Source organism: Girardinichthys multiradiatus, chromosome 13, assembly GCF_021462225.1.
Source record: "Girardinichthys multiradiatus isolate DD_20200921_A chromosome 13, DD_fGirMul_XY1, whole genome shotgun sequence".
In the NCBI taxonomy this organism is placed as follows: Eukaryota; Metazoa; Chordata; class Actinopteri; order Cyprinodontiformes; family Goodeidae; genus Girardinichthys; species Girardinichthys multiradiatus.
The window spans coordinates 41,830,293-41,855,169 of NC_061806.1; the positions used below are offsets into that span (position 1 = coordinate 41,830,293).

At 42.7% G+C, this 24,877-nt stretch overlaps 1 protein-coding gene across 2 annotated transcripts; it reads left to right on the top strand.

Moving 5' to 3' along the window:
- Window positions 1-1,248: 1,248 nt before the first annotated feature.
- Window positions 1,249-23,011, top strand: klhl43 (kelch-like family member 43). Of its 2 annotated transcripts, none has more exons than XM_047384586.1 (7): window positions 1,249-1,404; window positions 15,177-15,592; window positions 15,733-15,881; window positions 16,086-16,432; window positions 17,301-17,600; window positions 17,796-17,971; window positions 21,044-23,011. In XM_047384586.1, exons 2-7 carry the CDS (start codon window positions 15,285-15,287, stop codon window positions 21,840-21,842), a joined length of 2,079 nt encoding a protein of 692 aa, XP_047240542.1. In that variant the 5' UTR covers window positions 1,249-1,404; window positions 15,177-15,284; the 3' UTR covers window positions 21,843-23,011. The 2 variants fall into 2 exon arrangements, with proteins under 2 accessions (XP_047240542.1, XP_047240543.1); XM_047384587.1 differs by lacking the exon at window positions 1,249-1,404 and adding an exon at window positions 3,511-3,622.
- The last annotated feature ends 1,866 nt before the right edge of the window (window positions 23,012-24,877 follow it).

Consider the following 24,877-nt stretch of genomic DNA (forward strand, 5'->3'; position numbering starts at 1 on the left):
AACTGTCAGCTCTGTCCTCTCTGCTCTTTGAAAGCGCTCTAATCCAAGTCGTCTTCCCTCAGCTGGAGTTTGAAGTGGGGATTGTTTTAAGGGAGATTCCTTATATTTAGTCCTGGGGCTTATTGAATAAATACATTTAATCCACTTAATATTCAAAGAAATCAACAATCAATAAAAATAACATCTTGATTCCTCGGTCACACGAATTAACTTCTTCTCCATTCTGATCACCAACAGGAATCTAATCATGAATGACAAACACAAACCGGATAATGGGGCGCAGAAGATTGGTTTTATCTCGGGTTGTTTGGGAACAACATGTACGTTCTTTAAATACAGAGGAAGATAAAAGCAAACCCTGACCTCCAGCGAGGGACCAACAGCAAGCCGTGGATTGCAGAGGAACCTGGATAGTTCACTGGAACGTAAAGTGTCCTTTTAGATCTACTCCAGTTGGTGGAGCCTTTCCAGAACCAAAACAATCCCCTCGGCATCTGGACATGTCCAAAGAACAAAAGCTTAACAGTGGCGTGTCTCTTTAAGGACTCCAACATTCATATTTAGGACCTTTATCTTTTATAAGGCTTGGCTAATTCACAGTGTTGCTGGTAAACATCGCTTTTTATTTTATCCAATTTGTTTTGATTCAATTGAATATTTATTTCAAGTTTTCTGGACCATCCAGAACTTTTAGGTGAGAGATTCAGCTGCAGTGATGAAGGATCCAGGACCACCAGGAGTGGACAGCAATCTCCAGGAGGGTCTACTATTCATGAACTGTAAGATCACCTTATCAACAGTGGCAGCAGCAGCACACAAAGTGAGGTGAGACTGGATGGGGAGAAAAGCAGCCAGGAAGATGCTTCTGTTTAGGAAAACCACCAAGGACAAACTGAAATTCTTCAGGAAGTATTAGGATGAGCAGCAGAAGACTGGTGCAAAATGATTTTCTTCTGGCTGTTTGGAACATCTGCAGAAGAAAAGCTGAGCGCCACCACTAGCCTGTTTTCAGTTTAAAAGGAGAAATCTGGCCAATGGAGCAAATATTTAAAAGGGGAACCAGATCCAAAACCTGAAACCCTGAAGGCCCCGCAGGGGGAGGTACTGGGCGAGAGGACAGCTGGGCTGTTCTGGGCTATTTTTGGGTGGGAGGGCGAGGAAGACAGTCTCTATTTGGAGATCGAAGTGGAAAATGTAAGAGGAGGTTCTGACGAAGGCTGAACCCTACGTCACAGCTCTTGGTGGGACCCTGATCCTGACACTCAAACCCTGAACTAGACACACACACAGCACTATTGTAGACGGACTAAAGGACAAGGCCAACGGAGGAAACAACAGAGGAACTAATCCTAAAGGAAGGAAAAACGAGAGAACAAGGGAACTGGAGAAAGGAAGGGGGAAACGGTAAAATAGATTCAGTTTCTTTAAATGTCCCGATCCATTTCTATATGTTTTTCTGATTTTCCTTCTGAGAAGTCGGATTTCCTTGGACCTCTTTAAGATTGTACTAATAAACAGATCTTTAGGCTTTCTGAAGATTTGAGTTTTCCTGGACTTTGGCTGCTTTTCACCCATCTTCAGTGAAATGTTTTTGTTTTGTTCCGTAAGCTGCACAGATGTGACCTGCTGATCATTCAAGCATAAAAATGCATGACCCAGTGTGGAGTCCAGATGTAACAACTGGACCTTCAGGCTCTCTTTTCATCACAAAGACACCATTTGTTCCCATTTCTCTAGTCGAAACACAATGAATGCTCAACTAAAAGGTGATACACCTGTGAGGTTCTGTTGGGTCTTTGCAGAATTTCCTGACTTACAGACCAATGCTCATCTGCAGAAGACAGTTTTGACAATAATTCAAAAGTAGCCAAAGTCCAAAGAACTGAAAGACATTCAGAAAGCCCAAAGAACCATTCGCTTCCTGTTCACTGTAACACATCTGCAGTACAAACCACATATCTGACATTAAATGACATTATTTGACATCATAAATTCAACCAAAATATTGAAGTCTGTGAAACAACATGAAGCAGCTGCTGCAGGGGGTGTTAGTCCTGGTCCATGGACACACACACACACACACACACACACACACACACACACACACACACACACACACATATTCATGGATTACTATCTTTCTGAGGACTTTCCATTGACTTCCCTTCATTATCTTCATTTCTATGGCCTAAACCTGACCATACCACTAACTCTTTGCCAGTGGGAGACACACACACACACACACACACACCAGCAGCTATAAATACTCTGATGAGATAAGAAGATATTCAGCTGAAAGGGACCGAAGGAGTGATGCAGCTCTCTGTGTTTAGCTGCGCAGACATGAAGCAGGAAGCCTGTGGTGCATCGCTGAAGCTCATGAAACATACGTTCATGGTCTGAGGTTTCATTGTGTTTTCATACTGGCAAACTGACACAGACACACAACCTTCTCAACTAATAATAAGACAGTCAACAACTACCAAATCTGCTTCTAATTGGCTGTTAGATTGATCATCAGGACTGACCTTCCCTCCATACAGGACCTGTACAGGTCTAGGGTCAGGAAGAGGGCAGCTAACATCTCTGCAGAACCCACACAGCCTGGACACAACTGTTTAGATGTTTACCCTTCAGGTGGCGCTACAGAGCACTATCTGCAGAGACCCGCCGCCACAGAAAAAGTTTGTTCTTCTTTTCTAACGTGTCTTTTCAAAAGAAAAAAGATATTGGGCGTATAAACACATGTATGTACATATTGTTTTACATTTTTACATATTTACATATGTAATGTCTTCATTATTAGTTTGCAGAAACCTGGTCAATAAATCAGATTCTCATTCTGATTATTTTACATATATTCACATCAAACAATAAAAAAAAATCATTTTCTGTGAATCTAAATCTTCCTTTTCATCAGGAAAACCTAGTTTGTGCAGATTTCTTTCAGTGGCTTTAAATGTAGTTTCGATATGAATCTTATTGTTATTTTTTTTTTAAATATCTTTTTATTGAGCACCAATAGATAACTGACACATGTCAAAAGAACATTCTTTGAATATTGCTCGTATTTTCACATTTAAATGTCCAACGCACACTCACCCCCCATCCCTTTATGTTAGGCATTTCATTCCCTCTCCTAGTTTAGTCCCTTAGGTTTAGCTCTAAGGTTCTAGTTCTCCCTCTTGTTAGGTCAGCTTTAGTTATTGTTTCCATCTTTGTTGGTCCTCATGTTCCCTGCTTGGTTCTAGTTCATTTAGTCAGTTTGGTTTTAGGTTTGTTTACTTTTGTAATCAGGGTTTCCTCCAGTTTCTCTGTTTCCTTCAGTTCTTGGTTAGTCTAGATTTCTTATGCTTCTTTGGTTATTTTATCTTGGCCTATAGTTTAGTTTAGGTCTGTGTCTCTTTATTGTTAATTAGTCCCTTCGCCCCTGTTAAGTCTATGCATTAGTTTCACCTGTTCCTTCAGCCTCCCTGCCTCCTTGTCACACCTGTTTCCTGTTCCTTTGATTACCTGCCCTTAGTATGTTAGTTAGTCTGGTTTATGTGTTCAGTGCTGGTTCCTTCTGTTCACTACCCATGTCTATGTGCTGTATTCACCATGTTCCTGCAGAGCCAACTTTGTAAGTTGTGGATTTAGTTTTTTGTTTATACCTGCAGTGTTTTGCTTCTTTTTGGAAGAACCTTTTGAATAAAGACAAAGCCCTCCTTTAAACATGCGGCTGCCCAGATCTTGTCTGCACTTTGGTCTGACAAGAAATACGAATGTGACAGAGGGAGACAAAACTTCAATGATAATTGTTGAAAACTTGCAAATGTTTTATTTATGTACACGTCTTTAAATGTATAAATCCCTTGTCTGCACACTGCAATAAATCTAGCTTAAACTGAGAGTTAGAGGTGATTATTAAGAATAGGGCTGGTGTAGAGAAACCCGTTAAAGCCAAACGTCTGTCTAAACTAGGACCAAATCTCAATACGATGATGCCTGGGGAGGTCCGAGAAGACCAAAGCCCCAAGAGATGTTGAGAGGCAAGATGTGGCCTCCATGTGGCACCATTTAGTATCTGGAGAGTGAAGCCAGCAAATATTTTTTTTTAATATTTGCTGCCCAATAGTAGTGACAAATGTTTGGGAGAACCAAGCCACCCTCTATTTTAGGTCTCTGTTGTAGTTCCAGCCTCATTCTTGGTTTCTTATCATCCCGTAAAAAGATGTGAACCCTTTATCAATCGATTTAAAGAAAAACTTGGGGAGATAAAGTGGAATACACTAAAACAAAGATGTAAATCTGGGGAGCACGTTAAATTTGATACAATTTACTTTAATTCAAAGGTGAATTAATTTCCATCTCTTCAGATCTAGTTTGACTTTTTTTATGGGTAGAGTTTCTACAGGTCCCTTGTAATATTAATACCCAGATACTTAAAGCCATTCTTAGACCATGTAAATGGCAAGACTTTATCCAGTATTTTAAGGGCCAAGTCTTAAGATTTAATTATCTTGCTTAGTTCATCTAAGCCTAATTTATTCCAGTTTTAAATATCACATCTATTAAGCCGCTTCTCCTACTAACATTTGTAAAAGCTTGGTTCTGTAGTCCTACCCCAAGTTATATTTATCTTCATCTCAGAGTGTTTCTGCTATATATATTAAATATTAGGCCAATAAAACAGCTCAGCCTCCAAATCTAAACTCTGGTTTGTATTTCTGAATTTATGTCAAAAAGATTTTTAAATTTCCAAATTTTCATTAGATTTTTCTGTTAATGACATGAGGGAAACAAGTTATTATATTCAGATTTGTATATTTCTGATATGTAATTAGGACACATTTGTTTATCAAAGCCTAATGATAGTATAGTGACAATTATTTATCCCTGACAAATGTTATCTTCCATAAATTTTAAACCAATAATTTCTACAAATGTTTTTATATAATAAGTATTTTATGTTGCTTTTTTATTTATAATGCTTTTTTAGTATGTGTATTGGTATCTGTAAAGATTTTAGTTTATTAGTTCATTGTTTATTTATTTAGTTTTTGTTTATCTTCCTATAATTATATATAATTATATATATATATATATATATATATATATATATATATATATATATATATATATATAATCTTCTTATTATTAATGCTTTCAGGAAATTCATTAAAAACCATTTAATATTTATTTTCCTTCTTCTGAAGGTTGTTTGAGTTTTGTAACTTTATTATTGTTAAAAATAAAAATCTACTTTCCAAGGAATAACTCCTAGTTGGCGTGATTCACATATATCTGTACATGTGTAATACATACTGCATGTAACCGACAAATTTAGGAGGCAATATTTCATTTTAACTTCCTGGCTACAGTTGGAAAAATACCAGAGTGAAGCTCGAAGACAATGGTGATGAGTAGAGATGATGTCTGTGTCCCAGTACTGAGGGTGACTGGGCAACTGGTTCCAGTCTGACCTTGGTACCACACGTTTATAACAGCTGATCATCAAGGTGATTATTTTCATTTGACTGAATCCCTCTGTTACTGACAATTTCATATAGGCCAGCAGGATTTAATTTACCTAAGAATATGTTTGGGTATCATGTTAATAATTTTACTTTCAACAACCAGAATTTCTGTAAAATTTGGCTGATGTATTTGTTGTCCAAACAGGATAAATGAGGATTATTTTGGTGAGCTCTGACTTCTGCTGCATTAAGCGCCTCCACATCATATTACTAAACCAGTTAATCCATAAATATTAGAGATGAATAATATCTTTTAATAAATGAAAAACAAAAAGAAATCCTGTGAGGCTGCAATAGCATCAAACTAAGCTAAACTTGTAATTTTACTGTTTCCTCAAATGTGTTTTAGTTCAATTATAATTAATACACTAACCTTAAATATATTGTAAGGTGTACTCTAAAACATTGAATTATTCCAGGGCACAACTAAAACTAAACTACATATATGAATTAGAATTAGCATTACCTTTAGTGTTCAAAAACAAACCAGTTTTAGGACAAATTTCTGTCAAACTTTGTTAATATATCTGCCAATCAACAGAAGCTAGTAGTTGTATTTTAGCTGCTGTTGAGACCGGTGGTGTTTTTTATATTGGTGATGTGGCTCTCCACCCATGGCGCTGACCTGTTGGGGGCGTCACAAGAAGTTGGAGAAAGAAGCAACAGTTATCTGTCAGTTTCTTTCCACACAACATTTCTCTTGTTTCTTTTTGTTCTATCTTGGGCGACCGATGTGTTGTGCAAGCTGTAAATCACTGAAAGAAAAAAGTCCAACTGGCTAATGAGCTACAGCTTCTGGTCTAAGCTAGAGTTAGTTTTTATTTTTTAAAGAATCCAAACTGAATGTTATCTTTGTTCCAAAATATAAAATATTGAACATGCTCAAACCTAATTAATCTATACAAAATATAAAGTCTTTAACAGTTTTAGAAAACCAAACATATTCATTGTTTTTATATTTGACATTAGGACCAATTAGATTAAGAGATCTGAGAAAAACAAGGTTAGAAAAAGGGATTTGCCCAGGAAACGCCACTGGTTAAGACTGTTGTCTTCTTCATCTTTAACCTAACAGCTGAAGTTAGCATGGTGTTTAAATTAAATATATTAACAGCTGATTTATCAATTCTAATAATAATTATTGAATGAAACATTTATATCCTTAAAAACAAATAAACTATATATTTCATTGAAACTGGAAAGATATTTTCCTCAAGTTGATAGCTAACAAGGTGATCTAAGAACACTTTGCTTCCCTCTGTTTTTGTTCGCTTATTATATTAGAAATATAATACGACGAGTACAAGTATTATATTAGAAAAGCTTTTGATCCATCTGTTTCAGAATGTGGGATCGAACTGGAGAAAAAACATACTTTATTGGGTGAATTTAGGTATAATGGGATATAGTGTAAAGCGGGACAGAATAAGCAAAACTCTTTCACCCTTGCCTTAAACGTTGCAGGTCATAATTTGACACTTTAAAATCAGTGTACTGGCACCTTTATCTTTGCTTTATAAATTCCAAGGCAAAGGAAAATGCCTTTTTACTTGTGCTGTCCCAAAGGATTCACAATATACTTGAATTCTCCCTAATAGGTTGTATGAACCACTGAAATACAGGTCCTTCTCAAAATATTAGCATATTGTGATAAAGTTCATTATTTTCCATAATGTAATGATGAAAATTTAACATTCATATATTTTAGATTCATTGCACACTAACTGAAATATTTCAGGTCTTTTATTGTCTTAATACGGATGATTTTGGCATACAGCTCATGAAAACCCAAAATTCCTATCTCACAAAATTAGCATATCATTAAAAGGGTCTCTAAACGAGCTATGAACCTAATCATCTGAATCAACGAGTTAACTCTAAACACCTGCAAAAGATTCCTGAGGCCTTTAAAACTCCCAGCCTGGTTCATCACTCAAAACCCCAATCATGGGTAAGACTGCCGACCTGACTGCTGTCCAGAAGGCCACTATTGACACCTTCAAGCAAGAGGGTAAGATACAGAAAGAAATTTCTGAACGAATAGGCTGTTCCCAGAGTGCTGTATCAAGGCACCTCAGTGGGAAGTCTGTGGGAAGGAAAAAGTGTGGCAGAAAACGCTGCACAACGAGAAGAGGTGACCGGACCCTGAGGAAGATTGTGGAGAAGGGCCAATTCCAGACCTTGGGGGACCTGTGGAAGCAGTGGACTGAGTCTGGAGTAGAAACATCCAGAGCCACCGTGCACAGGCGTGTGCAGGAAATGGGCTACAGGTGCCGCATTCCCCAGGTCAAGCCACTTTTGAACCAGAAACAGCGGCAGAAGCGCCTGACCTGGGCTACAGAGAAGCAGCACTGGACTGTTGCTCAGTGGTCCAAAGTACTTTTTTCAGATTAAAGCAAATTCTGCATGTCATTCGGAAATCAAGGTGCCAGAGTCTGGAGGAAGACTGGGGAGAAGGAAATGCCAAAATGCCAGAAGTCCAGTGTCAAGTACCCACAGTCAGTGATGGTCTGGGGTGCCGTGTCAGCTGCTGGTGTTGGTCCACTGTGTTTTATCAAGGGCAGGGTCAATGCAGCTAGCTATCAGGAGATTTTGGAGCACTTCATGCTTCCATCTGCTGAAAAGCTTTATGGAGATGAAGATTTCATTTTTCAGCACGACCTGGCACCTGCTCACAGTGCCAAAACCACTGGTAAATGGTTTACTGACCATGGTATCACTGTGCTCAATTGGCCTGCCAACTCTCCTGACCTGAACCCCATAGAGAATCTGTGGGATATTGTGAAGAGAACGTTGAGAGACTCAAGACCCAACACTCTGGATGAGCTAAAGGCCGCTATCGAAGCATCCTGGGCCTCCATAAGACCTCAGCAGTACCACAGGCTGATTGCCTCCATGCCACGCCGCATTGAAGCAGTCATTTCTGCAAAAGGATTCCCGACCAAGTATTGAGTGCATAACTGTACATGATTATTTGAAGGTTGACGTTTTTTGTATTGAAAACACTTTTCTTTTATTGGTCGGATGAAATATGCTAATTTTGTGAGATAGGAATTTTGGGTTTTCATGAGCTGTATGCCACAATCATCCATATTAAGACAATAAAAGACCTGAAATATTTCAGTTAGTGTGCAATGAATCTAAAATATATGAATGTTAAATTTTCATCATTACATCATAGAAAATAATGAACTTTATCACAATATGCTAATATTTTGAGAAGGACCTGTAGGTGTAAAGTAACAGGGATTCACTGATGTACATATGAGGTAAATTTTCATAAAAATATGTAAAATTGAGGTTAAAATCTTTTGGCATTAAAAACAAATGGACCAGAACAAATGCCTCAACCTCTGTCAATTGTGGAAAACAACAAATAGTCATCAGCGCACATGCAGAACTTTAATTATCCTATCATTTGATAGTTTTCTGTTCCTTTGCCAAAATAATTAGGAAAAGTTTGGTTTTTGACTGAAACTTCATTCTCGCAGCCATTTGCAACATTTATTTATATATTTAATAAATGTTTATTCTTTAAAAACAAATATTTGGGAATTAGTTACTGGAAGTCTGATTTTGGTGAAGCAGAAATGTAATTGTAATCATCCTTCTCTGCCTGTTAACTGATCATCTTCATTGTTTTAGTTCAATGACCTGTTTATCTCAGAAAATCAGGGTTAGCGAATCACATTCACAGAAAGTCAAATGGATCCAAGCAGCTTCAAGCTGAAGGATTTGAAGTAACAAAATTCTGCAGAGTCCAGAGCTGCTGGACTGCTGCTGTTTCAACCGTTCTGGGAAGGATGTCTTTACTTTCCGCAATGGCAAACCCCCTCTTCATGTTACACCAACAACAGCTGCAGATCCGTCCTGGTCTGTCCTGATTCCCACCCTGGCTCTGTCCATATCTGGATCCAAGCAAGCCAGTATGTGCTATTTAAGGAGGATGGAGGCGTGAATCATGTATACATCTGTGGTAGAGAAGGGTCGCTTTAGGTGTGTTTTAGAGGTTGGCTGGAGGTGTGTTGGTTTAGCTAAAATGCTTGACAGTTTCAGGTTTCAGAGGCAGTGGCACCGATGACCTCATTAACAACTATGCTAGCATCCTGAAGATAAATACTGAAGAGAAAGATTTGCTGTTGGCAACAGGCTTACAAAGAACTTGAAAAACAGAACAGTTTAGATGTTGCTCCCAAATATTAGAATGCATTTTATTTCTTTTTAGGTTTCAGAGACTAAACACACACTAGTCAAAGTAAAACTTAAAAAACCGAGACTAATATTCAGCGGGACTGGATCCTATTTCCTTGTGCGTCGGCATGCTGTTTGGTCAGATCTGTTCCTGAATTGAACTTTTATCACAAACATGCTTGAAGCCACCAGAACAGACGTAGTGAAACACATGTTCTGCTTGTTTGTTCTGATGTTCACAGTTCTAGGTTAAGACTTATAGCTAAAAGCTATAAGGGAAACTCCCTAAAACTTAGACAACTGCAGGGAAATTGCTTTCAGACTGTGGGAAAATGGGATTCTGGGGTTGCCTTAATGGGCTGTCCAGTATTACCAGAACAAGAGCTGTGTCTCTGTCAAGTTTGTTTCCAGAGCTGGATTGACTCCATCAGAAATCATGGGCAGGATCTCAAGGTGTAGTCATCTGCTTTGTAAACCTCAGGCTCTCATTTTTGCGTTTTGCAGATGTTGTGGTTCTTTTGGCGTTGTAAAGCCATGACCTTCAGCATACACCCGGCCAAGTCAGACCTTTACAGGCTGTGCTTCTAAAACACAAAAAATGTGATGCTTCCTTTGGGTTTGGGCTGAGCCTCTACAATGGAGAAATTCAGGTATCCTGGTATCTTGTTCATGAATGATGTCAGGATGGAGCAGAAGGTGGATAGATCAGGGCTTTGTCGACAATAATAAGGGTGTGGTACTGAAGAACAAGTTGAGCTGGAAAGCCTTAATTTACTGGTCTATCTAAGTTCCAGATATCCCCCCAAGTCATGAAACAAAAGCTTGGAGTAGAGCCGCTTTTTCTCTATATTAAAAAAGACAGCATAGGTAGTTTACAAGGAAGCCCATGCTCCTGCGAGTAGATCCTGGGACAGTCTCAGAACTTGCTGAAAGAACAAAATATTTGATCTGCCAGGACATCTGGGGAACCCCAAGAGAGAGAACCTTTTTGAGCAGGTGGAGGACTTAAGGTTCTTCCTGGACTTCTGGATGACCCGGTGTCATTTAAATACCTGGAAAACAGGCAAGGGCGGATATATATACAATCCACAAAAACCGAGCATATAAAGAACATAATGCTGAGGTGGATGGTAGATTATCAGGGACCTGGAACCCCAGATGTGTTCTGCTCAGGGCTCTATAAAACCTTGGGCAAGCCCTGTGTGGCTCTGCAGTCTTTTTACTTGCGGCTTAAAGAACACGTGGCATTCCTGTGCTGTAGTGCCAAAATGTGATCATTTACTAAATAACTGACTGATTCTGGTCCACATGTTATCAAACATAAGATCCGCATTCTTTGAAAGAGAAATTCAGTTTGGTGGAAGTGCATCTGAGTCTAGAGGAACTGAAATCAAATGACACATCAGACAGATGAAAGAGCCTCGGGTCCATATCCTGATAAGAACGTCCACATAAAACAACATTGTTAACAATATTTTAATTATTTGCATGAATACCATGGCCTTCATGAACAACCTGTAGACTCTCTGCCAGTCTTCTCGGTGTCCTGATCTGCTTTAATCTGCAGAACTCCACTCACTTTCCCAGTTGCTCTGTGAGACGAGCTGCAGTGAGGAGGTGAAGGTTGTAAAACACAGACAGGGGCCTGGGTTTTCATTTCTGGTTGCCTTGCACAGCCCACCTGCACCTGTCAATCACATCCACCTCCTAACAGAGACAAAGTCTGTTGCACAATGATACTCAGGTTTTGGTAACAGTGTTGGTTTAAGCAGTGTTTATGCTACTGAATAATTCTCCATATTGGACAAACGTAACCTGAATAAAAACAAAATGCAGTTTTCAAATGATTTCATTTATTGAGGGAAAAAAATTACCCAAACCATCCTGGCCCTGTGTGGAAAAAGTAATACCACCCCTTGGTAAATCATACGTTAACTGTGATTAACCACATTTCTCAAAATCAGAATCAGAATCAGCTTTATTGCTAAGTTCATACATACAAACAAGGAATTTGACTCCGGTACACTTTGCTCTTTGGTTTTGTTTTTGCATTACAGAATATACATATTTACAATGTACAATATACACATATATAATAAAAAGGTGCATTTGTAACATCTATATGCTGTTGTTTTGTACTCTATTAAATGTTCAACAGAGAAACAGCCTGGAGGAAGAAACTGTCTCTGTGGCGGCTGGTTTTAGTGAACAGTGCTCTGTAGCGCCACCTGAAGGTAAAGCTCTGAACAGTTTATGTGCAGGGTGTGTGGGGTCTGCAGAGATTTTAGCAGCTCTTTTCTTGACCCTTGACCTGTATAAGTCCTGGATGGAGGGAAGGTCAGCCCTGATGATTCTCTCTGCATTCCTGATTGTTCGTTGTAGTCTGGACCTGTCCTGTTTTGTGGATGATCCAAACCACACTGAGATGGATGAAGACAGGACAGATTGAATGATGGAGGTGTAGAAGATGACCAGCAGCTCCTGTGGAAGGTTGAACTTCTTGAGTTGCCTCAGGAAGTACAGTCTCTGCTGGGCCTTCTTTCGAACAGTGTCTATGTGTGAAGACCATCTCAGGTCCTCAGAGATGGTGGTCCCTAAGAACCTGAAGTGGTCCACAGCCGACACGGTGTTGTTGAGGATGGTGAGAGGGGAGTATGGGGGTGGGGTTCTCCAAAGGTCCACCACCATTTCCACAGTCTTGAGTGGGTTCAGTTCAAGGTAGTTCTGACTGCACCAGTGGACCAGCCGATCCACCTGCTGTCTGTATGCAGACTCATCACCGTCCTGGATCAGTCCAATGACAGTGGTGTCATCTGCAAACTTAAGGAGTTTCACGGACGAGTCCGATGAGGTGCAGTCATTTGTGTACAGAGAGAAGAGGAGTGGGGATAGAACACAGCCCTGGGGGGCACCAGTACTTATTGATCTGGATCGGGAGAAGATGCTCCCCAGTCTCACCTGCTGCTGTCGGTCTGTCAGGAAGCTGTTGATCCACTGACAGGTGGAGGCTGGGACGTTGAGCTGGGTGAGCTTCTGGTGGAGGATGTCTGGTATGATGGTGTTGAAGGCTGAGCTGAAGTCTACAAACAGGATCCTGGCGTACGTCCCTGGGTGGTCAAGGTGTTGCAGGATGAAGTGTAGACCTAAGTTAACAGCATCATCTGCCGACCTGTTTGCTCGGTAAGCAAACTGCAGGAGGTCCAGCAGGGGGCCTGTGATGTCTTTCAGGTGCTTCAACACCAGCCGCTCAAAGGATTTCATGACCACAGACGTCAGGGCTACAGGCCTGTAGTCATTTAATCCTACGATGGTGGGTTTCTTGGGAACCGGGATGATGGTGGATCGTTTGAGGCAGGAGGGGACCTCACATTTCTCCAGTGATTTGTTGAAGATCCTTGTGAAGATCAGAGCGAGTTGATTTGCACAGGCTTTCAGACATGATGGGGAGACGTTATCAGGTCCTCCAGCTTTCTTTGTTTTCATGCGCTGAAAGAGCTTATTTACATCTTCCTCTGAGATCTTTAGTGCAGGTAGAGGATCTGAAGGTAGGGGGTTGGTAGCTTTGTGGGAAGAACTTGTTCCTAAATGGGATGTAGAGGAGATGATTTGAGGTGTGAATGGCTTCTTGTCATGTCTGCAGTAGAAGCCATTCAGACGGTTGGCCAGGAGACGACTCTGTTCAGGATGGGTGGAGGGGCTCCTATAGGCAGTCAGGTTTCTCAGACCAGTCCATACAGCTGAAGTATCACCAGTAGAAAGGATGTTCTTCAGCTTCTCACTGTAGCTTCTCTTAGCTGCTTTGATCTCCTTTGTTAGTTTGTTCCTGGCCTGCCTGTACCACGCCCAATCTCCACTGCTGTGAGCTTCTTCCTTTTCCCTGCGCAGATTCCTGAGGTGTGGAGTAAACCATGGCTTGTTGTTCCCAAAGGTGCAGAAGGTTTTGGTCTGCACACACATGTCCTCACAGAAACTGATGTATGATGTCACCACATCAGTTAGTTGGTTTAAGTCAGTGGCCGAAGTTTCAAAAACAGTCCAGTCTGTGCATTCAAAGCAGGCCTGTAGCATCTGCTTTGATTCCTCAGTCCACTTCTTAACAGTGTGAACCTTGGGTTTGGAAGCTCTTAGTCTCTGTCTGTAGGTTGGGATGAGGTGGATTAGATAATGATCTGAAAAACCCAGAGCAGCCCTGGTAACAGCATGATATGAGTCCTTTAAAGCTGTGTAACAATGGTCCAGTGTGTTTTTATCTCTGGTGGGACACTTAATATGCTGTCTGTATTTGGGGAGTTCATTTGAGAGGTTTGCTCTGTTAAAATCTCCCAGTGTTCTGGTATGGTTTTACAAGCCACTCCTAATTACTGCCAGACCTGTATCAAGAAATCACTTAAGTAGAACCTGTCTGACAACATGAAGCAGGCTAATAGATCTCTGAAAGCAACACCTCACGTCCTAATCTAAAAAAATGTAAGAGAAGATGAGAAACCAGGTCACTGACATCTCGTCTGTAAAGGGTTACAGAGCCAAAAGGCTTTGGGACTTCAAGGAACCACAGTAGGAACCACACATAGTGAATGCATGGAACAGTGGAGAACCTTCCCAGGTGGGGTTGGTCTACCAAAATTACTCCAAGAGCTCCTCAGCGGCTCATCCAGGAGATCACAGAAGAACCTAGAACAACATCTAAAGCTTTGGAAGCCTCACTGCCTCAGTTAAGGTCAGAGGTCACTTCAACAATAGGAAAGAGAGCAAAAACGGACACCATGGGAGAGTTTCAAGATCAGAACCACTGCTGACCCAAAACAACACAAAGAGCCGTCTCAAATTTACCAAAAAACATATTGATGATCCTCAAGACTGTGGACTGATGAGACCTTTTTGGAAGGTGTGTGTCCCGTTACATCTGGTGTAAAACTAACAGCATGTAAAAAAAACATCATACCTACAGTCAAACATGGTGGTGGTAGTGTGATGATCTGGGGCTGCTTTGTTGCTTTGGGACCTGGATGGCTTGCTGTAGTTGACGGAACCATAGATTCTGGTATCTAGTAGAAAATCCAGAAGCAGAATGTCTGACCTTAAGATCAAGCAGTCTTGGGCTACGCAGCAGAACACACCTGCACACCCACATTTGAATGACTCAGAGGTCGAGAATCCAGACTTAAATCTGATTGAGATGATGTGTCGTGACTTGAAATAGGCAAATCGTGCTTAAAAAACATCTAATATGTCTGAATAAAACAATTCTGCAAAGCAGAGTGGGCAAAATTCCACCAGAGTGATGGAAACGACTCATTACCAGTTATCACAAATGTTTGATAGTAGTTGTTGCTGAATGAAATCATTATTTGAAAACTGCTTTTTTGTACTTATTCAGGGGGCGAATGCTTCTGAAAATCACGGTTCAACTGATTGGAGTCTAACTGGAGTTTTTATGTCTGTGTCACATCTTCCTTAATCTTTCAGGTGCTGTGTGTTGTGTTGAAGTGAAACCATCAAATAAATCAGGAACATCAACACAGCCTGATACAAAGCTGCAGCTCAGCAACTAAATACGTCAGCTGAAGTCAAACCATGGCACCGAAGAAGAAGGTCCTCCGTCAGAAAAAACCCGCTGCAGACACCATCAGCGACATGGAGACCAGCTCCCTCCCACTGAAGGTGGAGAGCCGAGGTGACGGCGTGGTGGTGGTGGAGACGGGGGTGAAGAAGATAGAGCAGATTGCAGCGCTGGACATAGCTCAGCTCAACAGCCTCAACCTCCCTCTGCCGCCGCCTGTCATCAAACCGGGGGAGCGCGGTCTGGGCCTAGGCAGCGAGCTCACACGACCCCTGCACGGCAACGCTCTGCTAGAAGAGCTCAGCAAGATGCGGCAGGAGAAGTCAGTCCTCACCACTGCATCAGAATCAGAACTAAATATGCTAAAATATGCTGCAACACAGTAGAATGGATGGATGGATGAATCCCTCCTCTGATCACAAACATGGTTGGTTCTTTGGTTCTCTTCCTTTCTTTGCTCAGATTTCTGACTGATCTGGAGTTGGCCTGTAAGACAAAAGCCTTTGACGTCCACAAGCTGGTCATCTCCTCCGTCAGTCAATACTTCAGAGAGATCCTGGCCAAAGACCCTGGAATGAAGCGCCTGGAGCTCCCCTCCCTGTCACCACTGGGTTTGTTGATTCAAGTCGCACCAAATTTCTAAGTGTTATTAAGAAATTAAAACATGAAACATGGTTTGAAGTTATTTGCAAGATTTTGTGTGACTGTTTTTATTAAATACATCTGATCCAAAAAAAATAAATAACATTTTCCAACACTGATGTGAACTTCCTTGCAGATGACAATCAACTATTTTTCTTCCTTTCTGCCTCCAGGTCTCGCCAACGTCATAACCTTTGCCTACATGGGACGTGTCCATATGTCCCTTTACACCATCGGATGCACAGTCTCTGCTGCCGCCACCCTGCAGATACCACAGCTGCTCAAGATGTGCATGGACTTCCTACTTGCTGAGCTCAACGTGCAAACATGCGTCTACATCTGGAACATCGCCGCAGCCTATGGCCTGCTGCCTGTCTGTGCTGCCGCCCGCCGCTTTGTCCTGGAGAACTTTGTGCAGTTCGCCGAGACACCGCTGTTCACACAGCTGACCGTGGAGCAGATCTCCGCCTTCCTGCAGGATGACTCACTGGTGCTACCATCAGAGGTCACAGCTTTCCAGGTCAGGGCTCAAACTTTAGAAACTCCAGCATAATAAGTCAAAGTTGCTGTTTATCTGTGTTTATCAGTCTGTAGATTAACACTCCCAATACTTACCCATCCAGGGTCCTTCCTTCTATTTACAGTAAGGTCCAAAAACAGACCTCAGACCAGCTGTTCACAAGCAAGGACAGACACACATTTCCAAACCAGACACCCACATGTCTACGGTGACCGGAAATCTCTAGACATAACTCACACTGTATGCTTTTTATTAATATACATGTTCACAACTGAAATAGATGAGCAGCTGAAACTTTAGTATTTATAATCTGAGCTGAACACGAGTCTGCAACTCAACAACAGAACAGTTCGTCTACAGAACAGTTCTGTAGACGAACTGTTGAAGTTCATTTTACAAAAACAATCTTAGTGTCAGATGGTATTATAAACGTTGCTGATGGATGATTATTATTTTTCTGGATTCTGAGCCTCTTGGCTCAACTAACTGACTGGATTAATCGGATTTTAAGGATGAAAAATCAGTACAACATGAAACTTTACACTATGCTGTAAAATAATTTTACCAAATGGAAGTATGTATATAGGAACGAAAACTGTGCCGAGCACTGAACCCTGTGGTGCGCCATAGGTAACTGTGGTAGGAAGATTTTATCACTGACATAAACAAACCAGTACCAGTCAGACACAAATGATCAAACCTGTTAAGTCTCCTCCTTTGATCCCCACATTGTATTCAAGCCTCTGTGAACGAATACTATGATAAACTGTGTTAAAGACTGACATCTAACTGGGCCCATTAGTGACTTTCGTCCGTTTTATGATGTGCTCTAAAACCACACTGAAACGCTTCAAACTGACTCCTTCAGCTCGCCAACAAGTGGCTGGACTTTGACGCCTCCCGTCAGGCTCATGCTGCGGAGCTTCTGTCCCATGTCCGTTTCGAGACGATTCCAGCCAGTGAGCTGGTGAGCCAGATCCAGCCTGTGCCCCGCATGATGCTGGACGCACAGTGTCACCGCCTGCTGGTGGACGCCATGAACTACCATCTGCTGCCCCACCAGCAGAACACCCTGCAGTCCCGACGCACACAGGTTCGAGGGGCCCAGCAGACCCTGCTCACCATCGGAGGACGTCCATCACTCACTGAAAGGGCTCTGAGCCGCGAGGTCAGAGCCAGCATGACAACAGTAACACTAATTACTGACATAAAAACTGAAAATAATTAAGATTTTCTTTTTAATTGATGTGAAAAGGTTTAAGCCCGCTCTCCTTTAAATATTTTTGATCTGAACTGCTGGGTTTGATCAGGTTTATTTACAGCAAAGAAGAAGTTCTTGCTGACCTTTGACCGTGCCCTTCAGGTGCTGTGGAGGGACCCTCGTGAAGGAGGAGCCACCTGGCGCCACCTTAGCCAGCTTCCAGCCAAGAGCTTTAACCAGTGCGTGGCGGTTATGGATGGCTTCCTGTACGTGGCCGGAGGGGAGGACCAGAACGATGCTCGCAATCAGGCCAAACATGCTGTCAGCACACTCAGCAGGTAAATTAGCTGTGGTTAGCAAGACCAGGCAAGGCAAGTTTACTTGTATAGCACATGGTAAATGGCCTCCCCTTGTATAGTGCTTCATCAAGTCTGAGGAACCCACAGCGCTTTAAACTACAATCAGTCACCCACCCATTCAAACACTAACAGTGGTGAGCTACATTGTAGCCACAGTGGCCCTGGGGCAGACTGACAGGGGCCACCGAGCCCTCTGACCACCATCAGCAGGCAAGGAGGGTGAAGTGTTTTGCCCAAGGACACGATGACTGAGACAGACAGAGCGGGGATTCGAACTGGAAACCAAGAGTCCAAGAGTCAGGGACTTCATGGGTCTCTGTACCTTCCTCCTAACATCTTCTAGGAGAGGCCAGCTCAGCCATGGTCTGTCAGGTAGGGGTCTCCTGCAGTGAACTGCTTCTCACAGTGGACAGCGAGGTTCTTTACACCATCTGTTCCCAGGTGGAAAATCCTAATTAACCTTTAACCCCAGTAGAAACTTTGACCAATATGATTTAGTTTGTAGTTTGAATAGAAGAATCAAAGCAACTCTAAACAAATGGATTTTAAACCTTGTAGATTTAAAGTTTGATTTCTGCCTACAGTTGCTTATTTTATTAGCTTTTTTTTTCCTGTTATGTATTACCACAGATATATTACAACATTCTCCCATCAAGGCCCAAGCTTTTCCAGGAGATAGTCACTGCTGGTCGTCTTCTCATTGTGGGCTCAGGTGGGAGGGGTTAGTCCTGTTACCAGTGGGTTGCTGGTTCGAACCTTGCCTGATGATGGTGGTCAGAGGGCCACACATTGTGGCTATAATGTAGCCTGTCAGTGTGTGATGACTAGGTGGATGACTGAGTGTAGAAATGTTTCTGGAACAACCCAGATCTGAAGGAAGGGATTCATCCTTTGGGAGGGGATTCATCCAGGGAGGACTGTTGGTTGGTTTTCTCTCGTGTACTGCAGCATTCTGGTTCTTGGTGGTGCTAGTTAGCTGTCTGTCAGTCTCATCGCTGTTAGGAATCATTGGTAGGGTGTCATTTCCACACCCAGCATTTACCTCCACATTCACTTCAAACCGAAGAATTTCCATTTCTATCACAGAAGGTTGTCCCAGTCATCTGTGGACAGGGAACCATCTTGTACTGATTAGCTTGTGCTGCCATGAAAAGTGCAGCTGCTCCAAATGTTGCCTGGTCGTTCTTTCAAAAGAGATTAAATTTAAAAATCCTTCAGGATGACTGATTTAAAGTAGTTTAGTCCAACTTTTTTGTAGTTTTCAGAGATAAGAAGTTAAAAGTAAAAAATTGGAAGCAGAGAGCAGAGGGGGAAAGGGTCAGAGGAAGCAGAGAGGTGAAAGCAAAATACAATCCTGACTCTTAACTTTTCCTTCGAAGCAGTTAGACATTGTAGTAATCTCTTTTACATGGTTGTGATCAACACCTCAAGACTTTCTTTGCACTTTTTAGTCCTGACAATTTCCAGAAGAATCTTTTCTTATTTATTGACACGCTTAACGCTGACCTCTTAAGTACATCTGCCCATGTTTTGGTACCTTCTATAAAAATAGCAGGACTAATTGTCATTTTACAAGACAATTGTAAAAGAAAAATCCCAAATAGAACCACCACCAAGGTTATACAAATTCTATCACCATGGCTTGCATCATGTTGCCTAAAGTCACCCTTTGAAAACTGTGGATCCAGGCGTTCCAACCACAAGTATAGAAATCATGCACATCGCAAGTGGACTGCCCCTAAAAACACCGGTAAGAGAACGGGTCGCAGTCAGGACCTCAGTGTTGTACCTTGATAGGATAGGAAGTCAATGTTTTAATTCTCTTTGCTACTAAATATTCCACCATCAGCTGTTACTAGTATCACTAGTTGGGAACGGAGTGACTGCATATATAAAATCAGACTGCGGCCTTCAGACTACCTCAAGAGAGATAGTCTGAAGCGACGTGTTCTCTGGAGTGACAAATCACACGTCTGATGGACGAGTCCGGGTTTGGCCGTTGCAAGGAGCACAGGACTTGACCGACTGCGTTGTCCCCAGTGTGGTGGATGGAGGATTATAGTAGGGGGTTGCTTTCAGGGGTCGGGCCCTTAGCTCTAGTTGAAGGCATTCCTAATCCTGCAGCAGACGTGCAGACATTTTGGATAATTTCATGCTCCCATCTTTGGGAGGGACAGTCCCTTCCAGTTCTAAGTAATACTCTCCAGGTAAAATGGCCAAATATTCCAATAAACTCCTAAAGCTTGTTTAATGTGGGGGAAGAATCACTAAAGCCTGTAATTGTTTGTGTCAAGATAAATATCTCAATACTTCTGGCAGCATCATTTGGTATAGTAGTGTATAGTAGTATAGTCAGTCATTTTCTACCGCTTATTCCATAGTGGGTCGCGGGGGAGCTGGTTCCTATCTCCAGAAGTCTATGGGCGAGAGGCGGGGTACACCCCGGACAGGTCGCCAGTCCATCGCAGGGCAACACACAAACAACCATGCACACACTCATTCATACACTCATTCATACATATAGTATACATATAGTAGTGTAATAAAATCCTGGGAAAATGGATCAGGAGGAAACAGAAGAAAAAATTTTCCAGCAGATGTGTGTGAAAATCTTCTTAATGCTTCTTGAAGAAAAAATCCATAAAAGACCTGACAACGAGATGACAAACATCCATTTAAAGTAGTTCTTTAGATTGTCTGTATTGTGTAACACAACACTGTGCCTTCCTTGAGTTTGGGAGATTTTTTCCACCTCAAAGATTCATAGATCAGACATAAACGGCTGAATACTAGTCAGATACTGGACTGAAAATGAATGAAAAACCAACCAAAGTCTAAGGAGAAGCTTCTGAATGACCTTCAGAAAGCCTTAAGATCTGTTGATTCTGCTTCACGGCAGCTATTTGATGAGTTAATCCTAGGAGAACACCTTCATCAAGACTTTGAGGCCCACAGTTTCTTTCTCTACTTATTTTGTGAGTCTGGTAAAGGTTACTGCCTCACACAGGATGTCTAAAGGTCTGAGTTCTGTCTCCTCCCTCCATCCTTTAGGTACGACCCTCGCTTCAACACCTGGCTGCACCTGGCCAGCATGCGTCAGCGCCGCACTCACTTCTCCCTGTCTGCCAGCGGCGGCCGCCTGTATGCTATTGGCGGTCGCAACGTTGAGGGTCTGTTGGCTACCACTGAGAGCTACCTGCCGGCCTCCAACACCTGGCAGATGAAAGCCCCCATGGAGGTGCCCCGCTGCTGCCACTCCAGCACCACTCTGCCCTCTGGAGACATCCTGGTCACCGGCGGCTACATCAGCTGCGCCTACTCACGCTCAGTGGCCCACTACAGCATGGAGCATGACACCTGGACTGAGCAGGCCCCCATGGAGACGCCCCGTGGTTGGCACTGCTCCACCACCCTTGGAGGGAAGGTCTATGTAGTGGGTGGGAGCCAGCTGGGGCCCGCAGGAGAGCGGGTGGATGTCCTCTTGGTGGAGGTGTTCTCCCCAGAGAGTGGGGCGTGGGGTCGAGTCGCCTCTCTCCCACTTGGCGTGAGCACCGCCGGCCTCTCCCCACTGGCCGACAAGCTGTACCTGCTGGGTGGCTGGAACGAGGCGGAGAAGCGCTACAAGGCGGCTGTGCAGCAGTACGATCCGGCCACGGACAGCTGGTCCAAGGCCGAAGACCTTCCGGAGCCCACCGTGGGAGTGTCCTGCTGCAGCCTGACCCTGCCGCCCCGTCATGCCCCGCGCAGACAGCAGCACCGTAACACACCGGGCCACGAAGACCCACAACAGGCCGTGAAGAACCAGAGCAGGGAGAGTAGTGTGGCCCCTGCCCAGAACACCAAGGCATAGAGGGACCCAGGAGGAAGAGGGACCCGGAAGCTATTCATGATCATGTCCGAGGGCTTTTCTGTCTGCAGACGATTAACCCCTGAAAAACAGCTTCCCTAAAATCTGCTTCGACAACAAGAAATTTTACTAAATGACTTCAGGTTTTAAACTTAAAGAAACTAAAAAATATTTAATATAAAGCTGTCAGCCAAATTAAATCAAAAAGAACAATTCTGCTCAACGTATGTCTGAGATGTTTGTGATGTACTCCCTAAGAACCGGTTTTTAAATTGAAGAAACTTGACCCAGTTTGAAAGGAGGGTGCTGAGTGGGTGACAGCAGTAGAAAGGTGAGGTAAAATACAACTCTGCTTCCTGGTTGGAACCTCGGCCGTCACTGTGCTGAAGGGAGGAGACATCCATGCAAAGAGGGATGGATGTTTGTGTCCGAATCAAACCAGATATTCCCAAAAACATTCACCGATTATCTTTATTCCCCACATTGTTTTCCGGACATCACCCGGAAGTTAAATGCCAACATGAGGCTGAACATCAACGATCAAATCAAAGTGACAACAGGAATGAAATGTTTTCCGAATTAAAAGCCAGCAGAGCTTCTCCTCCTCAAATTAAAGCAGAGCCAAAGAAAGCTTATTAATCTGTGCTGATTAGCAGAAAGCCAAAGGAAGCTGCATGGTCCCAGGTGGAGGTCAATTTAGAGAGAAAGCTGGATGGGAAAAGAGGAATGGAGCAGGTGGATGGGAGAAATGGTGGGGAGGCTGGAAGAGATCTCTGTGAATCTGCTGCTGTTTAGGATGCTTGAGGAAGGAACCAACCTGTTCAAAGCTTTATTCTATGTGATGTAATGCGGAAAATTAAAGGTAAAAATGAAAATAAAGATTTAAAGCAGATCATCTCAATCTGAGAATTTTAAAACACTACATGAAGCCTTAAACGGTTTCCTTTTTAAACAGAGATTTTAATAAAATAAATATAAAATGAGAAAAAAAATAAAAATAAAAACTACAAATACGGAACAAAAGATAGAAATTTTTACTATGACTGAACCAGTGAGACTCCAGACTCTCTCGGTGGAGTAAATTATTCTTTGCTGATGTAACTGGAAGAATCTCTGCTTGTCTCAGCTTTGGATGTTTTGGTGGAGTCTGAATAAAAACAATCTGGTCCAAATATGCTGCTTTTCCTGTTTTCTGTATCAAGGTGTTTCAAGCACCGCCTAACTTCACAATCAGAATCAGAATCAGTCACCCCAGGGTGGAATGGGTGGTTTTCCATCTGACCTGGGATGCTCCTGGGAGGATGGGTCTCCATGTGCTTAAAAACAGCAGCTCCTAAACTCCAGGTTGCTCAACTGTGAGCCTCTAGAACTGACAGAGACTCCAGGATTGAGTGACAAAATGTATTCAAACATAAACCGAGCCAGAGTCCTGTCGCCATGACCCAGATGACTAAGAATCTGTACAGGCATGTCTTCACCACAACTAGATTGAGTTGCTGCCATGTGATTGGCTGACTCACTATTTGTGATGAGAACCACATCACCAGGTCCAAGACCAGACGGCTCCCAAAAGGACATCATAGACGAGGCTGGAATGAACTCCAAAACCAATGATAGTCATATTGGACATCCATGTGAGATCTTCTTCAACTGGCTGAGATTGATTTTGGAAAGGATCACCCCAAAGCTACAGGTCCTTCTCAAAATATTAGCATATTGTGATAAAGTTCATTATTTTCCATAATGTCATGATGAAAATTTAACATTCATATATTTTAGATTCATTGCACACTAACTGAAATATTTCAGGTCTTTTATTGTCTTAATACGGATGATTTTGGCATACAGCTCATGAAAACCCAAAATTCCTATCTCACAAAATTAGCATATTTCATCCGACCAATAAAAGAAAAGTGTTTTTAATACAAAAAACATCAACCTTCAAATAATCATGTACAGTTATGCACTCAGTACTTGGTCGGGAATCCTTTGGCAGAAATGACTGCTTCAATGCGGCGTGGCATGGAGGCAATCAGCCTGTGGCACTGCTGAGGTCTTATGGAGGCCCAGGATGCTTCGATAGCGGCCTTTAGCTCATCCAGAGTGTTGGGTCTTGAGTCTCTCAACGTTCTCTTCACAATATCCCACAGATTCTCTATGGGGTTCAGGTCAGGAGAGTTGGCAGGCCAATTGAGCACAGTGATACCATGGTCAGTAAACCATTTACCAGTGGTTTTGGCACTGTGAGCAGGTGCCAGGTCGTGCTGAAAAATGAAATCTTCATCTCCATAAAGCTTTTCAGCAGATGGAAGCATGAAGTGCTCCAAAATCTCCTGATAGCTAGCTGCATTGACCCTGCCCTTGATAAAACACAGTGGACCAACACCAGCAGCTGACACGGCACCCCAGACCATCACGGACTGTGGGTACTTGATACTGGACTTCTGGCATTTTGGCATTTCCTTCTCCCCAGTCTTCCTCCAGACTCTGGCATCTTGATTTCCGAATGACCTGCAGAATTTGCTTTCATCTGAAAAAAGTACTTTGGACCACTGAGCAACAGTCCAGTGCTGCTTCTCTGTAGCCCAGGTCTGGGGAATGCGGCACCTGTAGCCCATTTCCTGCACACGCCTGTGCACGGTGGCTCTGGATGTTTCTACTCCAGACTCAGTCCACTGCTTCCTCAGGTCCCCCAAGGTCTGGAATCGGCCCTTCTCCACAATCTTCCTCAGGGTCCGGTCACCTCTTCTCGTTGTGCAGCGTTTTCTGCCACACTTTTTCCTTCCCACAGACTTCCCACTGAGGTGCCTTGATACAGCACTCTGGGAACAGCCTATTCGTTCAGAAATGTCTTTCTGTGTCTTACCCTCTTGCTTGAGGGTGTCAATAGTGGCCTTCTGGACAGCAGTCAGGTCGGCAGTCTTACCCATGATTGGGGTTTTGAGTGATGAACCAGGCTGGGAGTTTTAAAGGCCTCAGGAATCTTTTGCAGGTGTTTAGAGTTAACTCGTTGATTCAGATGATTAGGTTCATAGCTC

What these genes read in the sequence shown, in the direction of transcription:
- klhl43 (XM_047384586.1), top strand. Translation starts at nt 15,285, where the DNA reads ATGGCACCGAAGAAGAAGGTCCTCCGTCAGAAAAAACCCGCTGCAGAC. An exon ending in CCCCTCCCTGTCACCACTGG is followed by an intron (nt 15,882 to 16,085) that starts GTTTGTTGATTC and finishes TTCTGCCTCCAG; the next exon opens with GTCTCGCCAACGTCATAACC. An exon ending in CAGAGGTCACAGCTTTCCAG is followed by an intron (nt 16,433 to 17,300) that starts GTCAGGGCTCAA and finishes TGACTCCTTCAG; the next exon opens with CTCGCCAACAAGTGGCTGGA.